The sequence below is a fragment of the Anolis carolinensis genome, chromosome 1 (genome assembly GCF_035594765.1).
Source record: "Anolis carolinensis isolate JA03-04 chromosome 1, rAnoCar3.1.pri, whole genome shotgun sequence".
In the NCBI taxonomy this organism is placed as follows: Eukaryota; Metazoa; Chordata; class Lepidosauria; order Squamata; family Dactyloidae; genus Anolis; species Anolis carolinensis.
Window position 1 is genome coordinate 307,364,174 of NC_085841.1, and position 24,912 is coordinate 307,389,085.

Here is a 24,912-nt window from a genome sequence, read left to right on the forward strand (position 1 = left end):
TAAAATTAAAAGGCCATAGAAATTGATTCAGATCTGATCAAAGCAATTAGGAAGGTTAGTGGATCTTGGTTTCACTTCATTTTTCTGTTTCTTTGGATTTTTTCTAGAGCTTTCTTTTCGAGTCTGGATGTGTGGAGGTAGCTTGGAGATCGTTCCCTGCAGTCGAGTGGGTCACGTCTTCCGGAAACGCCACCCGTATGACTTCCCAGAAGGCAACGCACTGACTTACATTAAGTAGGATTCCTTCACTCCTTGAATGCTGTTGAGAAATTCAGAGTTGTGGCTAGGCCTTTTGGGCTGCAATTCACATAACCTCTTATTTTGAGAAATTCTGGGAGTTGCAGTAGAGAAGAGTTAACTTTCCCCGGCTCTGGGTGATACAGTAGTATTCATTTAAAGCAGTGGCTCTCAACCTTCCAAATGCCGTGACCCCTTAATAAAGTTCCTCATGTTGTGCTGACCCCCAACCATAAAACTATTTTTGTTGCTACTTCATAACTGTAATTTTGCTACTGTTATGAATCGTAATGTAAATATCAGATATGCAGCATGTATTTACATTCACTGGACAAAATTTGGCACAAATACTCTTTACAACCAAATTTGAATACTGATGGGGTTGATGAGGATTAATTTTGTCATTTGGGAGTTGTAGTTGCTGGGATTTATAGTTCACCTACAATCAAAGAGCATTCTGAACGCCACCAATGATGGAATTGAACTAATCTTGGCACACAGAACTCCCATGACCAACAGAAAATACTGGAAGGGTTTGGTGGGCATTGACCTGGAGAGAGATCTTCAGCCTTCTCTGCCAAAGGAGTTCCTAAGACCATTAGAAATATGTGTTTTCTGATGGTCTTTGGTGACCCCTCTGATACCCCCCTCATGACCCCCAGGTTGAGAAACACTGATTTAAAGCTAGTAGTGCCATCTTCTTCAAGGTATTATGTCAATTTATTCCTCACTTAGATACTTAATTTGAATCTCGAAGAAATTGTGAAGTCTAGATGAATATTCTTGGCTGAATTTATCACCTCTTTTTCTGATATCTGTAGATACAGATTTTAGCTAAACACTTTTCAAGTGCTCAGGGAATATTTTTTATTATTTATGTCCCAATAATGTTAGTTAGAATTGTACTTGAGAACTAGAGTGTTACTTAACCTTTGTGGTACTTCAAAAAAGCACTTTACTAATCCAGTATGTTGTGTGATAATCTGGAATCTTGTGGGTGTAATAGCAGTTCATTAAAGCCAGTGAAGTATATTTGACAAGAACAGCGAATAAATGTATAAATATAACTTTTTAAAATTGAGAATGATTTTTTTTCAGATATGGTATTCAGTCTGAAATAAACCAATGTTAATACAGTAGAGTCTCACTTATCAAAGACTTGCTTATCCAAGGTTCTGGATTATCCAATGCATTTTTGTAATCAATGTTTTCAATATATCATGATATTTTGGTGCTAAATTCATAAATACAGTAATTACAACATAAGATTACTGCATATTGAACTACTTTTTCTGTCAAATTTGTTGTATAACATGATGTTTTGGTGCTTAATTTGTAAAATCATAACCTAATTTGATGTTTAATAGGCTTTTTCCTTAATCCCTCCTTATTACCCAAGATATTTGCTTATCCAAGATTCTGCCGGCCCGTTTATGTTGGATAAGTGAGACTCTACTGTATCTATGTAAACTCCCACAAATTGCTAATACTTAGAGGAAACAGTAACTGCTGCAAGAAAATAGCTAACTCACTTGTTTTCCCTTCTGTTCACTGGTGATATTAAATAATATGAACTACATAACATAATGTTGCCAACATACCCCCACATCATAATCAAAGAAAACATCTGTTCCTGACTTCTCAACTGCCACATAAACATAGAACAATATTGTTTTGTTCAGTGTAAATAAATAAATGTGCACTGAAAAAAATAATTGCTTTGTATAATTAAATGTACCCTTCTAATATTTCGAACATGCCTTGTTCCATATTTCTACTTCATGTTATCCTCAAAAAGGGGAGGGAAACCTTTGACCCTCCAGCACAAAAAGCCCTGCTTGTTCAGCTAGGGTGCATTGCCTTATCATTGGTATTCCTATATTTGGCCAGCTGGTCACCCCCTTTGCAAAATCTCCAGCTGCAAAAAGGGTAAGCTGCTAGTAGACAATTACTACAACACACACTAGATCAGGGAATGGGATGTGATAGAAACTGCTGATGTGGAGGAGTCATAGTAACAAAAAGGACCATTTCATTATTTACATGTATTAATTTACTTTATTTCTACCCTGCCTTTCTCCCCATGGGGACTCAAGGCAGCTCACAATTACATGGCACAACCCAATTAAATTCATTGGGTTGGCGAATGGCAAATGTATTTTGCTCACCCCATTCTACGTCTGAACCCACTCTCTTTTTTGAGCAATGGGGTGTAAGATAATTTTGGAATATAACTTAAAAGGTTATTGTAATCAGTTAAGAAAAACATGGTCTATTCTATGTCTAAATGTGGAGAAAGTTTAGACCGAGTAACACAGCACTTGTATTTGTTGGTACAGCAGTTGGGAGGCAGACATCAGATGCTTTTTTTTAAGCACTTCAGATCATTCCCTACTGCATTTTGGCGATGCTTTGCCAATCCATTGCAGATATATGTGATACATCCCCACATCAACCAGCTTTTGCTTTGAGGGATATATCTTCTTGCACGTACAGGTTTAGTGTTGTGTAGTGAGAATGACGACATGCTTCAGCAACTGAAATTCAGTAAGAAATTGTGCTACTGATTTTGGCTGCAAATCGCTAGATGCTTTTAGTATTTACATTTGCTACCAAAATTCAATAGTGCGGAAACAGTCTGTGATATGTTATGGAAAAGAGGACTGAATTTTGTCCCCAGCCCTGCTGAATTTATCTACCATTGTTGTAAGATGTAGAATTGTGGCAAAGTGTGTGAGAAAATAACAATGTCTCAGAGTGCTTCTGTACCACCTGCAGAAATACCAAACGTACAGCAGAAGTATGGATGGATGAGTACAAACAGTATTACTATGAAGCCCGCCCATCTGCCATTGGAAAGTCATTTGGAAGGTAAGCATCCTGAATGAGGAAAAGGGCCTTTCTTATAATGCATTTCTTTTAAGTTACTTTGAAGGTAGCAGATATGATTGAAAAATGTGCCTTTTTGAATCCAGATATGAAATGTTTTAATTGGCTCCTCTTCCTGGACTAATACACAGAATACTATGGATAGTATAACCCCCTATATTCATATGGGATGCATGCTTGGACTTTGTGTGGATATGTGAAACCACAGATTATAGCAAATCCTATTATTATCAATGAGATGAACAGCAGAGATACCAAGAAGACAGTGCCGCGTGTAGAAGAGGCCCTAAGTGAGTAAGTGAATAAATAAAACCATGTATATTGGTTCCACAGAGACCGGAGTCATACTGTTTGGTAGTTATCCTTTAGCTTTTACACTTCACCAGATGTTTATAACGCAATTTATTTTTTACCGAAAGCACATTTAAAAACCTAGTGTGGTTTAGTTGTTTGAATGTTGGACTATGGCTCTGGAGATTAAGGTTCACATCCCCACCTGGTCATGAAAACTGGGCAGTTTTGGGCAAATCACACTCTTTCTGCCTCAGTCTATGATAGGGCTACCTTAAAAAGGTAAAGGTTTCCCCTGACATTAAGTCCAGTCATGACCGACTCTGGGGGTTGGTGCTCATCTCCATTTCTAAGCCGAAGAGCCAGCGTTGTCCATAGACATCTCCAGGTCATGTGGCCAGCATGACTGCATGGAGCACTGTTACCTTCCTGCTGGAGCGGTACCTATTGATCTACTCACATTGGCATGTTTTCGAACTGCTAGGTTGGCAGGAGCTGGGGCTAACAGCGGGCGCTCATTCTGCTCCCAGGATTTGAACCTGGGACCTTTCAGTCTGCAAGTTCAGCAGCTCAGTGCTTTAACACACTTCGCCACCAGGGCTCCCAGGACTACCTTAGGATCACCATAATCAGAAATGACCAAGGCACATAACAACATCATTTTCGAGAGAGCAGGTAGCCTAAATCCAGTGCTAGCATGATGGCACTTCTTCCTCCTCTCTCTCCTCAGCCACTTCTAAAGGTTTCTGTTGTGCATTGTGGGTTGGTGTGGGAGGGGAGGCCATCCCACTTAAATTACATTGATGGAAGCAGTTCCATCAAAAATGTACCTGAATGGATCCTGACCTGATTTGCAAAGCTGATTGGTTTGTATGTCCTTTTTCAACTTGTGGAGGTTGAACAAAATAAGGTTCTTGCTGTGGCTAAGTACCTCAGTGCCCCTTCATTGTTTATACCCTGAGCATAAGACTAGGATCAAGGTGGTGGTAAAATAGTGTATGTGTGATGACCCATGGGCCTTGTAGTCCTGCTCATGACATTGTGATGCCTGATGAAGAAGAAAACTTGGGTTTTTTACCTTCCCAGTCAGAACTGGATTCTTCCCAGACAGATTCTTCCCAGCCAGATCTGGGAACCTTGCACCTGCAAGAGGATTATGTTCCAGAAGTATGTCAAACAAATACTGAGGCTACATCTCCAGTGTTTTCTCGCCATGAGTTTTGTAAACAACAGAGAGGTTTGGAAGCAGCCTCGCGCAGGAGTGCGAGAATAATTGCTAAGAATTTGCCAATTAAGCCTGCTTTCCATGAGAATCTTTAAGGAGTCAAACATCTGGTCTCAGAGATTAGCTTTCGTTTCTGGTTCCCAGAGAACTGCTCTCGGCGGGAAAGTTAGACTCTATATAGGTGTTTTACCCGCGGAGTAACTTTGCGGAGTCAATTCGTCAGCCTCCGGAGCGAGTTGTGTCTAGACAGCGCGCTCCGTTTCAAGCCTCGTTCCTGCTCAAGCCTTGTCCTTGTTTCCTGCCTTCGCTCCTGCTTCCTAGCCTTTGTTTACCTACGGACCTTGCCTTGTTTCCCAGGACTAAACCTTGCCTTGTTTCACGGATTTTACCAAGTTATTCCACGGACCTTGTTCTTGTTCCTCGTTACCTTGTTCCACGATTCAAGCCTTGTTTTCAAGTATCAAGTTATCTCCTAGCCTTGCTCAAGTTCATGGACTAAAGGACCTTGTCATCTCCCCTCACTTTGCCTGGCAAAGTGAGTGTTTCGGTTATTGGATTACAACTTTGGACCTTAATATTTCATATTGGACATTGTTTCTTTGGACTAATTTTGACCTTTCCTGAAAGGTCTGCTTCTGGACTAACTTTTACATTTGCTTTTACTAACTTTATATATTTCCTTAATAAAGATATTAGATAGAATCTGGCCTCTGCGTATGGTTATTGGTGCTCTGTAGCCTGGGTCGTGACAGTTTGACTCCGCCACCCTAAGCACCAATTAACCTCGGCCAGAATGTCTACCGGAGTCGTACCTGGGCCGAGCGGCCAGCCGATTACCTACACCATCGACAAGGATGAGGTGGACCGAATCCGTGATAAGCTCAATGCACAGGATGGAGAAATAAAGGGTTTGAAGGAACGCGGAATCCGTCTTCCGGCCATGGCGTTGCCAACCAAGTTTACTGGAGAAGCTTCTAAGGTTCATGTTTTCCGTCGCCAATGCCAAGCTTATCTAGAGGCCCGTGATGCCGAGTTTCCCCAGGAAGACATCAAGGTGGCGTGGATTTACAGTCTCCTAGACGGGCCAGCGGCTAACTGGGCGACGGCTCTGTTCGACCAAGCCTCCCCACATCTAAGGTCAGCGCAACATTTCTTGGACCACCTTAAGGCGACCTGGGGAATCGAGGACAATTTGGAGGCAGCCGGGCACAAACTCCGCCGCCTCTTCCAAGGAGACAGACCCATGTCTCAGTACATAGCCGAGTTCCGAGTGCTGGCCCACAACACCGGCTGGAACGATGTTGCCCTCAGAGGACAGTTTCGGGAGGGTCTCAACATTGAAATGCTGGAGGAAATCTCCAAGGTGGATCCTCCCCAAACGCTGGAAGCACTCATCAATCAATGTTTACGGGCTGAAGTCATGATTGCCAACAGGAAGCAGTGGGTACGAGGCCAGAGCGGTAGAGCTGGGGCAAAACCCCCCGCTCCCGCCAGCGTTCAGCCGCGTCCAGTGTGGAGACCCCCACCACCATCCCCATACCCCAGAGGGAGCGAGGAGGTGCCGATGCAGTTGGGCAATGTGCGTCCCAGATTAGATGCCGCCGAGAAGGCCCGCCGCCAACGCCTAAATCTCTGTTGGTATTGCGGGAATGGGGGCCACTTCGCCAGAGAGTGCCCAGCCAAAGGGAAGCCCGCCGCCCGTCTTGCGGCGGCGTCCTCCACGGAGACGAAGACGTCTGAGGCAGCTGGCACACAGCCGGCGGGGGAAGCCAACGACCGGGCGTAGAGAGGCTCGCCAACCCGGTCAAAAAACCCATTCAAGAGCCGCCAACCGGGGTCCTGTTCCTTCTAGTGGTCACCTTATGGTCAGCAAAAAAGGGACCCGTCATGATCCACGCCATGATAGACTCAGGAGCTACCAACAATTTCATTGATAGAGAGTATGCCGACTCTCTGGGATTACAATATCATGACTTCAAGAATGCCCGTGTGGTGCAAGCCATCGATGGCCGCCCTCTCAAGACGGGCCCCGTAAGCCAGTGGTCGGAACCCACCAGGATGTGGATAAGGGAACATATGGAAGAGATTTCCTTCTTTGTTACTGAGGTTCCCCATTTCCCTGTGATTTTGGGGATTCCATGGCTGACACTTCACGACCCAAACATCTCCTGGTCCAACAGAGAACTGCAGTTTGCTTCAAAGTACTGCCAAAACCATTGCCTCGTAGCCAAGGTCTGCCATGCCACAGACACCGAGCCCATTATCACCTTGCCAAAGAAGTACTCCGAGTATTGGGATGTATTCAATGAAAAAGAAGCCGAAAAATTACCCCCACATAGGCCTTATGACTGTGCCATTGACTTGGTGGAGGGGGCCCCGATCCCGCGAGGGCATCTCTACTCCCTGACTGAACCAGAGCAAGAAGCTCTCAGGGAATTCATAGAGACAAACCTTCGCAAGGGATTCATCAGACCCTCTCAATCCCCAGCTGCCTCCCCAGTGATGTTTGTGAAGAAGAAGTCAGGGGAATTACGCTTGGTGGTGGACTACAGAGCATTGAATAATATCACCAAGCGGAACAGCTATCCCCTGCCCTTAATCTCGGATCTACTAGACCGACTTCGAGGAGCCAAGGTTTACACCAAGCTGGATCTTCGGGGAGCTTACAACTTAGTTCGCATCAGAGAAGGGGACGAGTGGAAGACCGCCTTCCAGACTAAATTCGGATTATTCGAGTCCCGAGTTATGAATTATGGATTATGCGGAGCTCCCGCAACGTTCCAGCATTTTGTCAATGACATTTTCCAGGACTATCTAGATAGGTTCTTGATAATCTACCTGGACGATTTTTTGGTGTTTTCTAGATCACAATCAGAACATGAGAACCACGTCAAAATGGTGTTGCAACGATTGCGGGATCATGGACTTTATGCCAAGCTAGAAAAATGCGCTTTTGATCTACAAGAGGTAGATTTCCTTGGATACCGTATCTCGCCTCTAGGGCTCTCCATGGATCCAGCCAAGGTTTCAGCAGTATTGGAATGGCGGGCGCCAACTAACAAGAAGGAGGTGCAGCGATTCTTGGGGTTCGCGAACTATTACCGTAAGTTCATTCCAGATTTTGCCCGCTGGTCTGACCCAATCACTAGCTGCATCCGTGGAAAACAGCCCTTCCGCTGGACTGATCAAGCAGAGAAAGGGTTCCAGCAACTAAAGAAATTATTCACATCCCAGCCAATCCTTCAGCATCCAGATCCTGAAACCCTTTTTGTGGTGCAAGCGGACGCCTCTGATGTGGCAATTGGGGCTGTGCTCCTACAACCGGTGGGAGATCACCTTCATCCTTGTGCCTATTATTCTCGTCAACTAACCGCACCAGAGAGGAACTATACCATTTGGGAAAAAGAACTATTAGCCATAAAGGCAGCTTTTGAAACTTGGAGACATTGGCTAGAAGGGGCCAAATTTCCCATTGAAGTCCACACTGATCATCGGAATCTAGAACATCTAAGAACTGCCCGCAAGCTAAATCAGAGGCAGCAACGTTGGGCTTTATTCTTTGAACGTTTCAACTTCCAGATTCATTATGTGACCCCAGCCCAAACCAAGCAAGCAGACGCCCTGTCACGTAAACCGGAATACGCTGCAGGACGCAAGGAGACCTTTGAATCCCAACTACTACAACCCGAGAACTTTGCCACGCTCACAGTGGGGAACACCAAATCCACTCCCATTGATTCAACTCCTTCTACTCCAGGGCCCATCTGTGCTCAAGAAATCAGGGCTAGTCAGCAAGCAGATGCCTGGGCGCAGGACCAACTTCGTCAAGGTCTGCATTTTCCCTTTTCGCTTAAAGATGGACTGCTTTGCTATAGAAATCATGTTTATATCCCACCCGGACCGGGCAGGGAAAAAGCACTTCGTCTGTGTCATGACTGCAAACCAGCAGGGCATTTCGGACTATTTAAAACCATGCATTTGATCCTAAGAGATTTCTGGTGGCCCAAGATCCGCAAGGATGTGGAAAAATATGTTAACACCTGCCCAGTATGCCAGCGCTCCAAGATAAGAAGGGAGAAGCCCTCAGGGCTTCTACACCCCCTTCCTACCCCATCTCGCCCATGGGAAATAATTTCTGCGGATTTTATCACTGACTTACCACCTTCCTGTGGATTCACCACGATCCTAGTGGTGGTGGACCTTTTCACCAAGTTAGCCCATTTCATTCCCTGTGAAGGTCTTCCCACGGCCCAAGAGACTGCAGATTTATTCCTCCAACATGTTTTCAGACTACATGGATTGCCCAAGAGTTTGGTCACAGACCGTGGATCCCAATTCACCTCTCGTTTCTGGAAGGCACTACAAAAACTATTGGGCATAGACTCTCGTTTATCTTCAGCTCATCATCCCCAAACGGATGGGCAAACGGAGCGCACCAATGCCACTTTGGAACAGTACCTTCGCTGTTATGTAAACTACCAACAGGACAATTGGGCTTCTCTGTTACCACTGTCGGAATTTGCCTACAACAATGGAGTCCAGGCTTCTACAAAAGAAACGCCGTTCTTTGCAAACTACGGCTTCCATCCACGTTTCTTTCCCCCTGTCATTGAAACTTCAGAAGTTCCCGCAGCAGAAGATTGGCTGCAGGAACTCACAGCGGTGCAACAACTTTTGCTCCAGCAACTGGAACAAGCCAAGGAGGACTATAAACGTCACGCGGACAAACATCGCCAGCCGGGCCCCGAAATCAAGGTAGGAGATCGGGTTTTTCTGTCCACTCGCTTTTTGCCCTCCCATCGCCCTTGCCGGAAGTTAGATGCCCGTTTCATTGGCCCCTATCCAGTGGTGGCGCAACTTAACCCCGTGACTTTCAAACTCCAACTTCCGCGCTCAATGCGCATTCACCCAGTGTTTCACCGCTCCCTGCTCCTTCCGGCGGATGGTGTGCGGCCAGATGTAGACCGGCCGGCCCCCGTCCCTATTTTGGTGGATGGGGAAGACGAGTTCGAGGTTCAGGACATTTTGGATTCTCGCTTTCACCGCCGCCGCCTGCAATATCTCATTGACTGGGTGGGTTTTGGCCCTGAGGAACGCTCTTGGGAAGACGCTTCCACAGTTCACGCTCCTGATCTAACCCGTCGCTTCCATCAGACCTATCCCGCCAAGCCACGACCTCGCGCCTCGGGGAGAGAGTCCCAGTTTGGGAGGGGGCTTGAGGAGGGGGATAGTGTGATGACCCATGGGCCTTGTAGTCCTGCTCATGACATTGTGATGCCTGATGAAGAAGAAAACTTGGGTTTTTTACCTTCCCAGTCAGAACTGGATTCTTCCCAGACAGATTCTTCCCAGCCAGATCTGGGAACCTTGCACCTGCAAGAGGATTATGTTCCAGAAGTATGTCAAACAAATACTGAGGCTACATCTCCAGTGTTTTCTCGCCATGAGTTTTGTAAACAACAGAGAGGTTTGGAAGCAGCCTCGCGCAGGAGTGCGAGAATAATTGCTAAGAATTTGCCAATTAAGCCTGCTTTCCATGAGAATCTTTAAGGAGTCAAACATCTGGTCTCAGAGATTAGCTTTCGTTTCTGGTTCCCAGAGAACTGCTCTCGGCGGGAAAGTTAGACTCTATATAGGTGTTTTACCCGCGGAGTAACTTTGCGGAGTCAATTCGTCAGCCTCCGGAGCGAGTTGTGTCTAGACAGCGCGCTCCGTTTCAAGCCTCGTTCCTGCTCAAGCCTTGTCCTTGTTTCCTGCCTTCGCTCCTGCTTCCTAGCCTTTGTTTACCTACGGACCTTGCCTTGTTTCCCAGGACTAAACCTTGCCTTGTTTCACGGATTTTACCAAGTTATTCCACGGACCTTGTTCTTGTTCCTCGTTACCTTGTTCCACGATTCAAGCCTTGTTTTCAAGTATCAAGTTATCTCCTAGCCTTGCTCAAGTTCATGGACTAAAGGACCTTGTCATCTCCCCTCACTTTGCCTGGCAAAGTGAGTGTTTCGGTTATTGGATTACAACTTTGGACCTTAATATTTCATATTGGACATTGTTTCTTTGGACTAATTTTGACCTTTCCTGAAAGGTCTGCTTCTGGACTAACTTTTACATTTGCTTTTACTAACTTTATATATTTCCTTAATAAAGATATTAGATAGAATCTGGCCTCTGCGTATGGTTATTGGTGCTCTGTAGCCTGGGTCGTGACAGTATGTATCCCATGCTGCTTTGGTATTTCGGAGATTCACATACTCCATTCTGGCATACACAGTCCCAAAGATTCAGGATTAATGGAAAGGTGGAATAGTAGACTACTGGGACCTTGGGGCACAGCTTGCTTCATACAACATCCCCCAGGTTCTGTAGCCATTGTTCATGCTTGTTGGAGAGTCTAGGAAATTATTATTATTATTATTTTATTATGACACAGCAAACAAGACAGATATGCTGGACTTCATATCACAAAATCACAAGTCGAACACTTCCCAAGTGTCTAGGACTGTGTGATGTGTTTTCGGATGATGCGCGCAGATCCCAGCAGGGTGGCCTTTTGCAGCTGGCAGATCGTAATTTTGTCAATGTCTATTGTTTCCAAATGCCGGCTGAGATCTTTTGGCACGGCACCTAATTATTATTATTAGTAGTAGTAGTAGTAGTAGTAGTAGTAATAGTAGTAGTAGTAGTAGTATTGTGTTGTTAAAGGCTTTCATAGCCAAAATCACTGCCTTGCTGTGAGTTTTTCAGGTTGTATGGCCATGTTCCAGTAACATTATATCCTGGCATTTTGTCAGCATCTGTACAGATGCAGGTGAAATGTCAGGACAAAATGTTACTTGAACATGGCCATACAGCCTGAAAAACTCACAGCAACCCATTATTATTATTATTATTGACACAACAACGTTGTATGACACAGCAAACAAGATAGACATGCTGGATTTCGTTTCACAAAACCACAAGTCGAACACTTTCCAAGTGTCTAGGACTGTGTGATGTATTTTCGGATGATGCGTGCAGATCCCAGCAGGGTGGCCTTTTGCAGTTAGCAGATCGTAATTTTGTCAATGTCTATTGTTTCCAAATGCCGGCTGAGATCTTTTGGCACGGCACCCAGTGTGCCCATCACCACCAGGACCACCTGCACTGGTTTCTGCCAGAGTCTTTGAAGTTCAATCTTGAGGTCCTGATAGCGGCTGAGTTTTTCCTGTTGTTTTTCGTCAATGCAACTGTCACCTGGGATGGCAACATCAATTATCCAAACCTTGTTCTTTTCCACAACTGTGATGTCTGGTGTGTTGTGTTCCAGAACTTTGTCAGTCTGGATTCGGAAGTCCCACAGTATCTTTGCGTGTTCATTTTCCACGATCTTTGCTGGTTTGTGATCCCACCAGTTCTTTGCTGCTGGCAGGTGGTACTTGAGGCATAAGTTCCAATGGATCATTTGGGCCACACAGTTGTGCCTCTGTTTGTAGTCTGTCTGTGCAATTTTCTTACAGCAGCTGAGGATATGATCAATGGTTTCATCAGCTTCCTTGCACAGTCTGCATTTTGGGTCATCAGCTGATTTTTCGATCTTGGCCTTAATTGCATTGGTTCTGATGGCTTGCTCCTGGGCTGCAAGGATCAGGCCTTCTGTCTCCTTCTTCAGGGTCCCATTCGTGAGCCAGAGCCAGGTCTTCTCCTTATCAGCTTTTCCTTCAATTTTGTCAAGGAACTTTCCATGCAGTGTTTTGTTGTGCCAGCTGTCAGCTCTAGTTTGTAGTGCAGTTTTCTTGTACTGGTTTTTTGTCTGCTGTGCTTTGAGGAGTTTCTGATTTTTGACTTCAATCGAAGCAGGTTCATCACTTTGCTTTACATATTCTGCCAGGGCATGTTCTTCCTCTTTGACTGCTTGTTTTACTTGTAAGAGTCCTCTGCCCCCTGATCTTCTAGGCAGATAGAGCCGGTCAACATCACTGTGAGGGTGCAGTGAAAGATGAATGGTCATGAGTTTTCTTGTTTTTCTGTCCAAATTGTCCAGTTCCGCCTGTGTCCAGTTTATGATGCCAGCAGTATATCTTATGACAGGTATGGCCCAGGTGTTTATGGCCTTGATGGTGTTGCCTCCATTGAGCTTGCTTTTGAGAATTTTTCTGACCCTTTGTGTGTATTCTTTGCTGACCACAGTTTTCACATGTTCATGCTTGATGTTGTCCAGCTGTAATATGCCCAGATATTTATAGGCCTCTGGCTAGTGATACTTTATTGTTTGGCCATTGGGCATATTTATGCCCTCACTTTCAATGATTTTTCCCTTCTTCAATGCCACTGTTGAACATTTGTCCAAACCAAACTCCATGCTGATATCAGTGCTAAAAATTCGGACAGTGTTAGTCAGAGACTGGATTTCAGTTTGCGTTTTCCCATATAGCTTCAGGTCATCCATGTACATCAAATGTGAAATTTTGTGAGAATTCTTAGATGTTTGATAGCCGAGATTTGTTTTTTGTAAGATTGTTGACAGAGGGATCATGGCAATAATGAAAAGCAGAGGGGACAATGAATCTCCCTGGAAAATTCCTCTTCTGATGTTGACAAGTCCATAGCTTTCATTTCCAACAAACAGTTCAGTTTTCCAGTGATAATAATAATAATAATAATAATAATAATTATTATTATTATTATTATTATTATTATTATTATTATTATTATTATTATATCAACCTTGCTAAGCTTTATGGCCTGAGGAGAAGCACAAACCTAACTTTAAGAAGAAGTTATACAAAATAGCAAGCTTAGGGATGAGTGTGTCACTCTATGATTTCAGTAGTGGTAGCTCCAGTGTAGTCAGACCTCTATGCATAATAATTCTATAAATGTACTTGTGTTTTAGAAATCTCTTTTATTCATGTTCACAGAAAGAGACAGGAACAATTTGTTTTTCCTTTCAGTATCGCAGACCGTGTGGACCAGCGTAGGAAGCTGAACTGTAAATCCTTCCAGTGGTACCTGGAGAATGTTTACCCTGAACTCAAGTGAGTCGTTCTTTGAGTCTGCAGGCTTCCTGTTAGAATATTGTGGGAATAAAGTCAGGTGTTTTCTCCAACAGATGAACATGGCTATGGAGTGCAGGGCTTTGGAGATTCTTTTCTAGAACAGGTTTGCCTTCTCCACATGGCCCTGCCTGACCTTTATCTCCATTGGACCCAAGTGCATCTTCACTTTTGCAACTTGAGCGTTTCAGCTGGGAGCAAAAAACAGAGAGGAAAAAGTTGTTATGGGGAAAGATAGCTGGTGGGAAGCACATTGGATTATGCTCGAATTCTTGCAGAGTAAGGAAATAGAAGCATAAGATTTTCATAAATAAGGTATATCCTATCTTGTGAGAAATTTAAGAAGACAGAAATTAGAATTAAATAATGCATTCTGAAAAATCATAATGGAGTGGGATACTATGTTAGTGGGAAAGATGACTTTTAAGAAATTGCTCTGGGAATATGTTAAGGAGTTGTACTTCATTTTTATTTGGATTAGTTCATTTGATTGTGAAAGCTTTTGGTATGATTTAAAATAGTCATATTGGATTTATAAATTAAGCTGGATTGTAAAACCAAGTTGTATTGCTGAGATAAATGTGGTGCAGAGCACTTCATACTCTGAAAACCTCAGTTCTTTTGCAAACAAGCAGGCGTAAGTTCATTAGGAGGCATTGTGAGTCTTAAGGAAAACAGAGACAGTCTCATATACTCTGTGGAGGCAAGAGAAATTAAAAAAACCCTGAAACAATGTTCTTGCATTCCTACAAGTATTATGGAAGGGATTTCACATGGCATTGCCATTGACAATGGTGTGATTCTTATATTTGGTCAGTGACTTTAGTAGATTGCAATGCCTGTTTTCTGTGAATTGAAACAGCTAAACATGCCATTTCAGTTGTTTTAATTAAAGGAGACACAGTGAATCAGTGGAATTTACTTACGCGTTGATTCACATTTTAATACTTTATTCTGTGTACGTACTCTAGTTGGGACTAACCAACAGATGGCAGCCCATGTGCCCTACTTGACAGAGGGCAATCTCCTACCCTGTTTCTCCCAAAATAAGACAGGGTCTTATATTAATTTTTGCTCCAAAAGATGCTTTAGAGCTTGTTTTCAGGGGCAGCCTTATTTTTCCAAATTGACTTTTTAAATGAACTATATCTAGGGCTTATTTTTGAAATGGGGCTTATATTTCAAGCATCCTCAGAAATGCCAAAAAATCATGATAGGTCTTATTTTCGGGGTATGTCTTATTTTGGGGAAAACAGGGTATTTAAAGGACTTTAGAAACCTACCCTCTTTTTGAAGGTTTTAAGCTTGGTTTAAAGATTTTAAAAAGCACCAAAAAAAGAGAGAAACACACCTTTAACCTTAGTTACCACGTGTTCTAGCCATATGATATGTGATAGCCATGTTCAAATATTTGAAATGATATCATATTGAAAAGAGAAGCAGTTTGTTTTCTGCTGTTCCATAGGGCACATCTATACCAAGCACTTTAGTCTAGTGTAAATGTGCTCTGGGAATATTGTCCACATGGCTGAGAAACTGTCCAAACTACTCTGAAGCTGCAGGATACTCCAAAGTGTCCAGGAAACTCCAGAGTATCTCCTGACTTTGCTTGAAAGGAAACAAACCAGTTTAAACCCCAAAATCAGGACACCAAAAGTAGCAGTGCCAGCATGAAGATTGCCAGCCTGAGGTGATTCTGGAGTTTTTGGCTTGTGTAGACAAGCCATAAGGCATAGAGTAATGGATTCAAACTACAGGGAAGAAAAAAAACCCACCTTAATATTGGGAGGAACTTTCTGAACCCCCTTCTCTGAAGGGTTTAAAAATGTGTCGGGATGGGAATTTATTAGGAGTGCTTTAATTATGTATTCCTGCGTGGTAGAAGATTGGGCTGAGAGCCCTTATAGACTTTTCCAATTGCATGATTCTATGGTCCCTTAATCTTTCATAGAAATCTGCATGTTAGGCTGCCATAATTCAAAGTCAAATTGAAGGCACATTGGAAAACCTCCCCACTATCGTGAAATATGTTCTAGTTCTATCATTGCATAAAATAGTTGAAACACATCTTAATAAATACTATATAAACCACTGTTTATGATTTAGTGATCATTTTAAAATTTGCCTCTATGTCTGTATATTACCATATGTAAATTTTATGCAGTTTTGTCCATCCACCCCGTGTGCCTTTTCATTAAGAGCTGCATTTCATCTTTTTGTTAATACATAAATGCCAACTCTAGTTATGCTGTTGTTGTCTTTCACTCTAGAGGTGAGATAGCATTTCTGTGATGTGTAAGTAGCTGCTGTAATATGAATATGAAACATTGCATTGTATCCTCTTCTGAATAAGCAGTACTGACTGGAATTAAATACAAAAATGCTGTTGACAATTTTCCATATTTATATTTTTGTTTTGTTTCTGAAGAGTTCCCGAAAAGGAACTCATTCCTGGGATAATCAAACAAGGGGCCAATTGCCTGGAGTCTCAGGGGCAGGATTCAGCAGGAAACTCTCTTGCAGCAGTTGGAAGCTGCAAAGGGACAGCAAATGATCCTGCTGCTACTCAGGTGAGATAACCTCAAATTCATAACACTTCTTTCCTTCTGATTTGTAAAATGTAAAATGTACTGGAAAGGTTAAAGTGCCATGTTTGAGTGGATGGAATTATAGGAGTCATTCAGAAATATGCATTTAAGTGTTAAATAGAGAAAAGAAAGGGTTTTTTCCCCCTCTAAATATATTTTTATCAGGCTAGTAAGGAATTGGCAGCTTGAGGCTTGTTTACATGGACCAAAAAGCTCACCTTGAATGGACTGCGGTCAGTCCTCACAACTCACAGAGGTTTCTAGGATATCTTCCAGATTTTTGACTTTGAACCAACTTTGGCCCACATTAGGCAACGCTGGGGGCTGTGCCTGAGTTTGCTTAAAATATGGCGTATCCCAGGGCTTCCTGGCAGTCTCCACAGCTGGATCTGGTCCATTTCAGCCTAAGATGTCCAGCTGGAGATCACTGCCATCACCCTTTCCCTGCACTGATCAGCACAGAGAAAGTGGATAGACAGTTCTTACCTATGTTGCCACCACTCCTAGCCAGCCACAGAAATCTGTCCAAGTGCCTGGGTGATGGCTGTTGCATAGAATCAAAGAGACCACAAGACTATCTAGTCCAACCTCCGGGCATAACAACCAAAGCACCCCCAACATATGGCCATCCAATTTGTTTAAAATACTCCAAGGAAGGAGCCTCTGCCACACCCTAAAGCAGTTAGTTCCACTGTTGAACAGCTCTTGAAGTCAGGAAGTTCTTCCTAAAGTTCAGATGGAATCTCCTTTCCTGTAATTTGAATCAATTGCTCTGAGTCCTAGTCTCCAGGGCAGCATCAGAACAGGGTGTCCATGTAATCGGCAAGAAGGAGTGAAGGTCATCCCCCTTCTTGCTGGTCGCTTGCGTGCCCCATTCCTACCTCAACACAGGCAACCATGGAGGCAAAGAGCTTGGACTGAGCTCTGTAGCTGGTTAGGAGTAGCAGCAATGACTTGGACAAAGTGACAGCCCAGCAGGGCCAATATGGTCTCAGCTCATCTGAAAAACTTCTTCAAATTCAGCATGTACATGCTGGATCCAGGACTGCTCCAAGCTAGATTTACACCAGACTAAACTGCCCAGTGTAGATGAGCATTTGAATGCCCTGATGGTTTTGGGGAAAACGCAAGCACATCCACAGAGTCATAAAACAAACTTATTTGCTCCTATAACCAATCCCACTTTAGGAAAACTGATACAGACTGAAATAATGTGTAAAAGATTAGAGGCCAGAAAAGATAACATTTCTGGAAACTTACCATATATACTCAAGTATGAGCAGAATTTTTCAACCCTTTGTAAGCCCCCTTGGGTTATACTCGAATGAGGGTCCTGCCCGGCTTATATTTGGGTCAGCTTATACTCAAGCATATAGGTAATCAGAGTTGGGCAGTCTTATCTTATTAAAGTCTTGTTATCTTAAATTACAGTTATATGTAAATATTCAAAAACATCTAACCTACTGATGCCTCAATTAATATAATTTTATTGGTATATTTTTATTTTTGAAATTTACCCGTAGCTACTGCATTTCCCACCCTCATCTTATACTTGAGTAAAAAAAAATTCTCCATTTTATGATAAAATTAGGTGTCTCAGCTTATATTCGGGTCAGCTTATATATGGTATACACTTACCTCAATTTAACATGCACCAGGGCAGGTTTGAAACTATCCCATTTGAAACTATGGGAAATATTTAGAATAGTAATGTCTGAACTGAGGTTTTTGCTTTAGAACTTTCCATTGAGCTAGTGACATAGAGCAAAGAGACAGCTTGAGTTAGCAAAGGTCACAGTAGGATACCACTGTCAGCAAATACTCTCTCACATGTGTTAATGAATGAGAATGAGTCGCAGACAGCATCCAACAAGCTCTTTGATTTACCTCTCTGTGTTATTTTGTCATTCTTTTAAATTGCTGAAATTCATTGAACTGTAGCCCTGTCTTGGGAGTTATCCCAGTGAAGAAAGAAAATGTTAATTGTCCGTTGGGAAGAAGGTAGCTATTAGGTGGGAGGATAAATCAATGAAGTGGGTTTGCACTCATCTTCTGTTGTTGTAAGTGTGGGTGTGGATGCTAAACCCTTAACGATAAATGGCCTGTTTTGTCACCACATACAACTGCTGGTGACATCTTTTTAGAAGCTGGTTGGGAAGTCACCCTGCTGTGAGATAGACAGAAGCTCTCAAGGAATTAAGAGACTGTTTTGTTCTTGAGACTGTTTTAGTGCAGACTTTACTGGCTTTCTTTTTGGTATGTAAAACTACAGATCCTATTACCTTGAGGCAGCATAGCCAATTGAGAAAATAGTGGAAGCTGTGTCAATGTTCAAGGAAGGTAGAAAAGGGTTGAAATTTGGCAAGTTAATGAATTGGATCCAACTTCTTTTTTGATGACTAGAGGTCTACATTTGGTAGAGTTCTAATGCCCATAGTGGTAGAAGGAAGGCAGCTTCAACTTTTCACCATTTTCTCCTCGTTTAGAAGCCCAATTTTGCCTATTTCAGTCTTCTAACTGGTGGTAGGGGTTCCTGCAGGACTCCAGAGCAAGGCAGGCAGAGCAGACTGAATGAAGGCAGAGGGAAGAACCAAGGAAGGCTGCCACCTCCTCTATTCACCAACAAGATCCCTCTACTTGTTGAGAAACCTCTCTCAGATTAAAAGATCCTTCTGACCATAAGAGGCAGATTTTTAAAATCATCCAACTCATTTTTTTTAGTAAGAGAGGAAATCAAATACCTTGAAACATATATGTATCTTTGAACTCTTTGTAGAAATCAGATTTCCCAACAGACATGTCCCATTACTGAGAAGTAGTGGGACATGTCTGTTGGGAAATCTGATTTCTACACTAAATTTGGAACCCCAAACTAGTGTTTCTCAAATTATTCCTGTATCGGTTTCTCTGTCCTGTATATATACCAGGTTTCTTTATTTATTTATTTCTACACAGCATTTTCTCATTTGTTATTCTTTTCTTTTTCTTTTTCTACTTTTCAGCACCATGAACACTATAGAATTGCCCATTCAGTCACAACAGTCTCACAAAGTACTGCTGCAGCTTCAGAAACCCTTGAATATGCATTATATTTCTCCTAGCTCATGCAGTGTTTTCTCCATGTGATCACAGGCACACATATGCATAGATAAAGGCAATTTTGAGGAGAGAGAGAGAGAGAGATGGCAAATGTGTTTGAGTTATCCTTTTTATTAAAAACAGCAACAGCATAGATAGAGTTGAAGTGGTTTGAAAAAGTGTTTCTAATGTTGTATTGCACTCTGTTCTTTCCTTCCCTGGCTCCCCAGGAGTGGATATTCAGTGACCCTTTAATCAGGCAGCAGGACAAGTGTCTCTCAATCACCTCCTTCTCCACCGGCTCCCAGATCACAATTGAAGCGTGCAATCAGAAAGACGGCAGACAGGTACTGCACTTCCTTCACAGCAATTGCATCCCATTGCTACTGCAGTGCCATTGCAGTATTCACTTTGACACATGGGTTTGAAAGGCTGGTTCAGTGACTCTGGAGATGAGATCAATTCTGTAATGAGTTTACTGTTTGGAAATGTCACTTTTTTCAATCGGAACTTCTAAAATTTCCTAGCCATTATTGATTATCATGCTAGTTGGGAAATCCTTGGAGAGGCAGCCCAAAAAAGGTCTGTAGCCATCTGAAAAGTGTGCATGAATGCATGGATTGCTGTAAGGTGGTCAAAATATTTTACAAAAGAAACCCACCCTACTGAAAATGTCTCTGTACATGAATGCACATAGGTCTCATCAACAAAAGCACCTTATCTGCATTTTCTCTCAGTTTCTCCATGTTGCTAAAACGGAGTCCCACGGAGCCCATCACATGATGCAGGGCAACTTCGGCACGACTCCGAGGGGCTCTTTTTCAGTAGTATGTTAGAGCAATGTCGGAGTTGCGACCTTTTGGAAAAGCGCTCAAGACTTGGCTGTTTGGTTGTGCATTTAAGTAAATCAGATCTAATTTGCCAAATGGTCACTGTTGAATGTTTTTATGTTGAATGTTTTTATATTGTGGAATTATATTTTAAATTGTAAGTCGCTCGGAGCACTCCGGTGGAGAGCGACTAATTAAGAAATAAAGTGAAATGAAGTGAAGTGAAGTAGTATGAAGAAATGGAACCCAGCATACCGACTGGGTAAGTAATTGTAGAACACAAAGTGGAACTCTGCCCCAGAGTGTGGAGGAGGCTCCTTCTTTGAAGGCTTTTAAGCAGAGGCTGGATGGCCATCTGTCAGGGGTGCTTTGAATGAGATTTTCCTGCATCTTACAGGGGGTTGGACTGGATGGCCATCCCAGAGGAGGCCATCCCAGAAGATAAAGACTGTAGGGAATGGAGGAGGACAGTTTAGTCCGCTTTCCCTCACTTTCCCCCTGCCTGTCTAATGTTGCCATAGATTTAATGTAAACTTCTTATAGTTTTGAATGTCCCCTTACAAAAGCCAGACAGTCTGTCTTAATCTTCACTGAAATTACATTCTGTGATGTTGTAAAAATTCACCTTCAAGTAACCCCAGCAAGAAAACGATTGAAGGAATGCTATCACCAAGATAGCATAGTCATTGTAGTGATATGCAGAGAAAACAAAAGTAAATGTTCCTTCAGCAATGGTTAAAACATAACAGAAAAAGAACAAAGATTAGAAGATATTAACTGGATAACAATCCCTTCATCTTTCAGTTCCTGACCTCTGTTCTTTGTTTTGCCACAAAGCTTGGAACATTACTTCTTTGACTGTTGATGGCCATTGATGTCTCTAAGGCCCCTTCTACACAGGTGTATAAAAGCCACATTATCTTCATTAAATTGGATTATATGGCAGTGTAGACTAAGATAATCTAGTTCAAATTAGATAATGTGGATTTTCTGCTGATAACCTAGATCAGCTCATTATGATCCAAAGTCATTGGATCATAATAAACAGATATATATTATTATCATTATTATTAATATTATTATTGTCATTGTCGTCATCGTCATCATCCCATGGCTTTTCTATTTTAATCAAAAATTATTAGTCATATTAGTCATATTAGACATATTAGTCATGCTAGCACAAATCCATGTATTTCTACTTAGAAATGGCTCGTATTGAATTGACAACATGAATAATATTCAATGGGTGTTTCTAGCAATTCATATAGCTCTGTAGCAACGAATATCAAAATATGTGGCTTCCTTGTAGTGCATTTTATACTGGAAATGGTAAGCGCTATGCACTTAAAGCACAACTCAGGGGAAGACATTTGAACTGCAAAAGGTCAACAACCCTACATGTATTCCATTAAGAACTAGTTGTATAGAATGGCTTTGGGATATGTATTTGAAAGACAGGCTTCAGGGAACTTTGACAGACAGATTTTGAACTCACAACTGACATTTTAAAATGCATGCTGGTGTTCTTTTTTCTTGGTGTTCCCCTACATGCAAAATGAAAATTACTAAATGTTTGATGTTTCTGATTTTTGGCTTAAAATTTGAGGGTTAACAAGAGGCCCTGAAGTTGGGATGGGTAGGATATTTCAGATCTTTTGGAAATATTTATTATGATAATGATAGTTGTCATTATTATTATTGGCATTGTCATTATTGTCAACTTTATTTATGTCCAGCCTTTCTGCCAAAAACGCGACTCAAGATTTTATGGAATGCTGTTCTCAATGTTTGTCTTGTCTTTGTTCAAAAAACTTGTCTGAATTTTATGTATGTCTATGTGATAGTAGAAACAGAAGTCTTTTTGTCAGATACAATCATATCTCCTTGCAGAATAACCTATCTTGGCAACATGTTGTTTTGGAAGAGCAGTACAGTAATCAATATTTTTCCTCTCTCAAATGAGGGAAGATGTTATGTTACAAAGTAGCATCCGCAGTCCAGGGTTCAATTACAGTTGTGAGACGGGATTCCTCCACCCACCACTGCAGGATGAAGTGGACCCACAAATCATGCAACGAGCAACCAATATAGTTAAGCATCATTCCTGCTGGTGGGGTGAAAGGTTTCCAGAGGAACACCAGCATTTCACCCCAATCCTAAGTCCATAGAAAAAGCTTTTGGCAAAATTATGAAATGCATGACCATGTTAAAAATCATAAGCTTTTAGGAAAACACTGCCCCAACCTTTTGGGAAATGGAAATCTCCATAACTTGCCCAAAAGCATCTACTCTCCCTTAAAACATCTTGGTTTAAATCATGCTCTCAGAAGTCAAAAATGAGTTGACTTCTTTGAAAGTAACATAGTTGGTTTACACACAAACTTCATGTATTCAGCATACAGGTACAGTAGAGTCTCGCTTATCCAACGTTCTGGATTATCCAACGCTTTTTTGTAGTCAATGTTTTCAATACATTGTGATATTTTGGTGCCAAGTTTGTAAATACAGTAATTTCTACATAGCATTACTGTGCATTGAACTACTTTTTCTGTCAAATTTGTGGTATAACATGATGTTTTGGTGCTTTATTTGTAAAAGCATAACCTAATTTGATGTTTAATAGGCTTTCCCTTAATCCCTCCTTATTATCCAACATATTTGCTTATCCAACGTTCTGCCGGCCTGTTTATGTTGGATAAGTGAGACTCTACTGTACATTGCTTATCAATCTAGTTACATACAGGATTTGAAGTAGTTTATACAGATAATATAGGGCACCTTTCTTATAATCTTAACAGTCCTTAGTCTAAAGCATCTCTCTGTTCTGAGAATCTGATAGAGTCTCTGTTTAGTCCAGTGATGGCCAACCTATGACACGCGTGTCAGCACTGACACGCCTAGCCATTTTTGCTGACACGCTGCCGCATGCAGATTGATTGGATGACTAATGTCTTTTGTGGCCAAATTTGGTGTGAATTGGTCCAGTGGTTTTGTTGTTTACTTCATGGGAATTGTGTGTGTGTGTGTGTGTGTGTGTGTGTATAGATATATATATATATTCTATTATTATTCTATTATTATTGTAATATATTATTATATTATTACTATTATATTATTATTATATTATTCGTTATTCATGATTACATTGAAACTACAACCGAGAGAAATCAGCATGGAAACTGCAAGAGGTACCATAGAGTGTTGAAATAATGGAAATAATGGTAGCAAATAGTTTTTGATTTATTAAATACAGTTATATATTACAATTATATATTTTTGTTATTTAAACTATATATATTGTGAAATTATGGGGGGTTTTTTCTCGAAGTGACACACCACCTAAGTCATGCTAGGTTTTTTGATGAATTTTGGCACACCAAGCGCAAAAGGTTGCCCATCATTGGTTTAGTCCAACGAAAGTCCAACGGAGTCAGAGATCTAAAATGGAGTCTGAGCTGAATAGTCCCAGATCTGAGCACATGGTCTGCAACCACTCGCACAACAAAGTTAAGGAAAACTGCATACCAATACACACATATACAATATATAGTAAGCAGTCTAAATTATGTATATACAAACAAATAACTAGTGGAGGCTTGAGGAAGGTTGCTATTTTCAACAAAAGGTTCCCTATATCTTGTTCAAGGAACTTTCTCTGTCTCTCAGTTACTACAGCAATTTCCAATTTCACCTGATTGTGCAAGAGTGTGGTAGCTGGGAATCTGTCCTTGTCAATTTTTTGTCATTTTGCTATAAGAGAGCTAGAGAGAGGAGAAAATGTATAAATTTAATTGCCCGCATATTTTTCAGCTACATTTAGTAGCTCTCAGATCTCCATTTTGTCATGCAAACTACTGGACAGCTTTTGAAGCCTTGTCCATGGAAAACATAAGCATATATTCCTGAAGAAGAGGTCTGTTCAATGTAGTGTAAAAACTGTTACTGTACATATGCTAGGGGAATTCTCATGCCTGAAATTAAGATTTCCAGGTGAGTTGTACTTGCGCAGGTCTGCCTTCTGCTCTGCAGGTGACCATTGCACAGACTAGCCTGCTCTGGAATTAGGTCACCAGTTTCTCCTTAAGTGCTTTCATCAAATCTTTCTCCCTGGGGTGCTGAGTGGATATTTGCAGCAAAGCTCTCTCCCTAGTTTCTCTTGCACATAACAAGTACTTCTCTGTTAGTTGTGTTTTGCCACTCTCCGTTGGTGTCCTTTTAAAAAATGCATGATAAAGAGCACATCCATTTGAGGCTTTCCAGAATAAAGGCACCGATACTTCCTAGATTAAAATGGAACAACAGCATCCAAAAATGTTGATGGTCGCTAGGTTTTTTTAAAGTAATCAGGGTCTAAGTGAGGCAAAGAATATGGTGAAAATCCCCCTCCCGCGCACATTGTGGAGAAAAATAATGATTTACAGCTATCCCTCCACGGGTTTTTAATTGTCTGTTTTTTAATTGATAATTTATTTCATGTGTTTGTCATCTTTTAAAATTGTTGTTATTTATTGCATTGCATCACTTCTATCTTTTGGTCAAAAGATATTTAGCTGCTTGTACTCCTTCTATTTTTATCAGTTTTATACTAATTTGTGCAATGCTTTTGATACAAAATAAATAAATCGTAAGCCAACTTGAGATCTTTCGCTATATAGTAGGATAGAAATATTTTAATTTTAATGAATAAATAAAGATCAGAATCCTGTATCATAGTTATTTATTTATTAGGGAGATTTCTATGCTGC

The 24,912-nt window shown here is 41.7% G+C and overlaps 1 protein-coding gene across 1 annotated transcript in view; it reads left to right on the top strand.

The window, feature by feature from the left end:
• galnt16 (polypeptide N-acetylgalactosaminyltransferase 16) overlaps positions 1 to 24,912 on the top strand; it is a 246,567-nt gene that overhangs the window by 210,302 nt on the left and 11,353 nt on the right. The window contains exons 10-14 of the mRNA XM_008118139.3: positions 108 to 234; positions 3,016 to 3,108; positions 13,570 to 13,653; positions 16,100 to 16,241; positions 19,568 to 19,684. Of these exons, the coding sequence (XP_008116346.2) occupies positions 108 to 234; positions 3,016 to 3,108; positions 13,570 to 13,653; positions 16,100 to 16,241; positions 19,568 to 19,684 (563 nt within the window). The remainder of the gene's footprint in view (positions 1 to 107; positions 235 to 3,015; positions 3,109 to 13,569; positions 13,654 to 16,099; positions 16,242 to 19,567; positions 19,685 to 24,912) is intronic.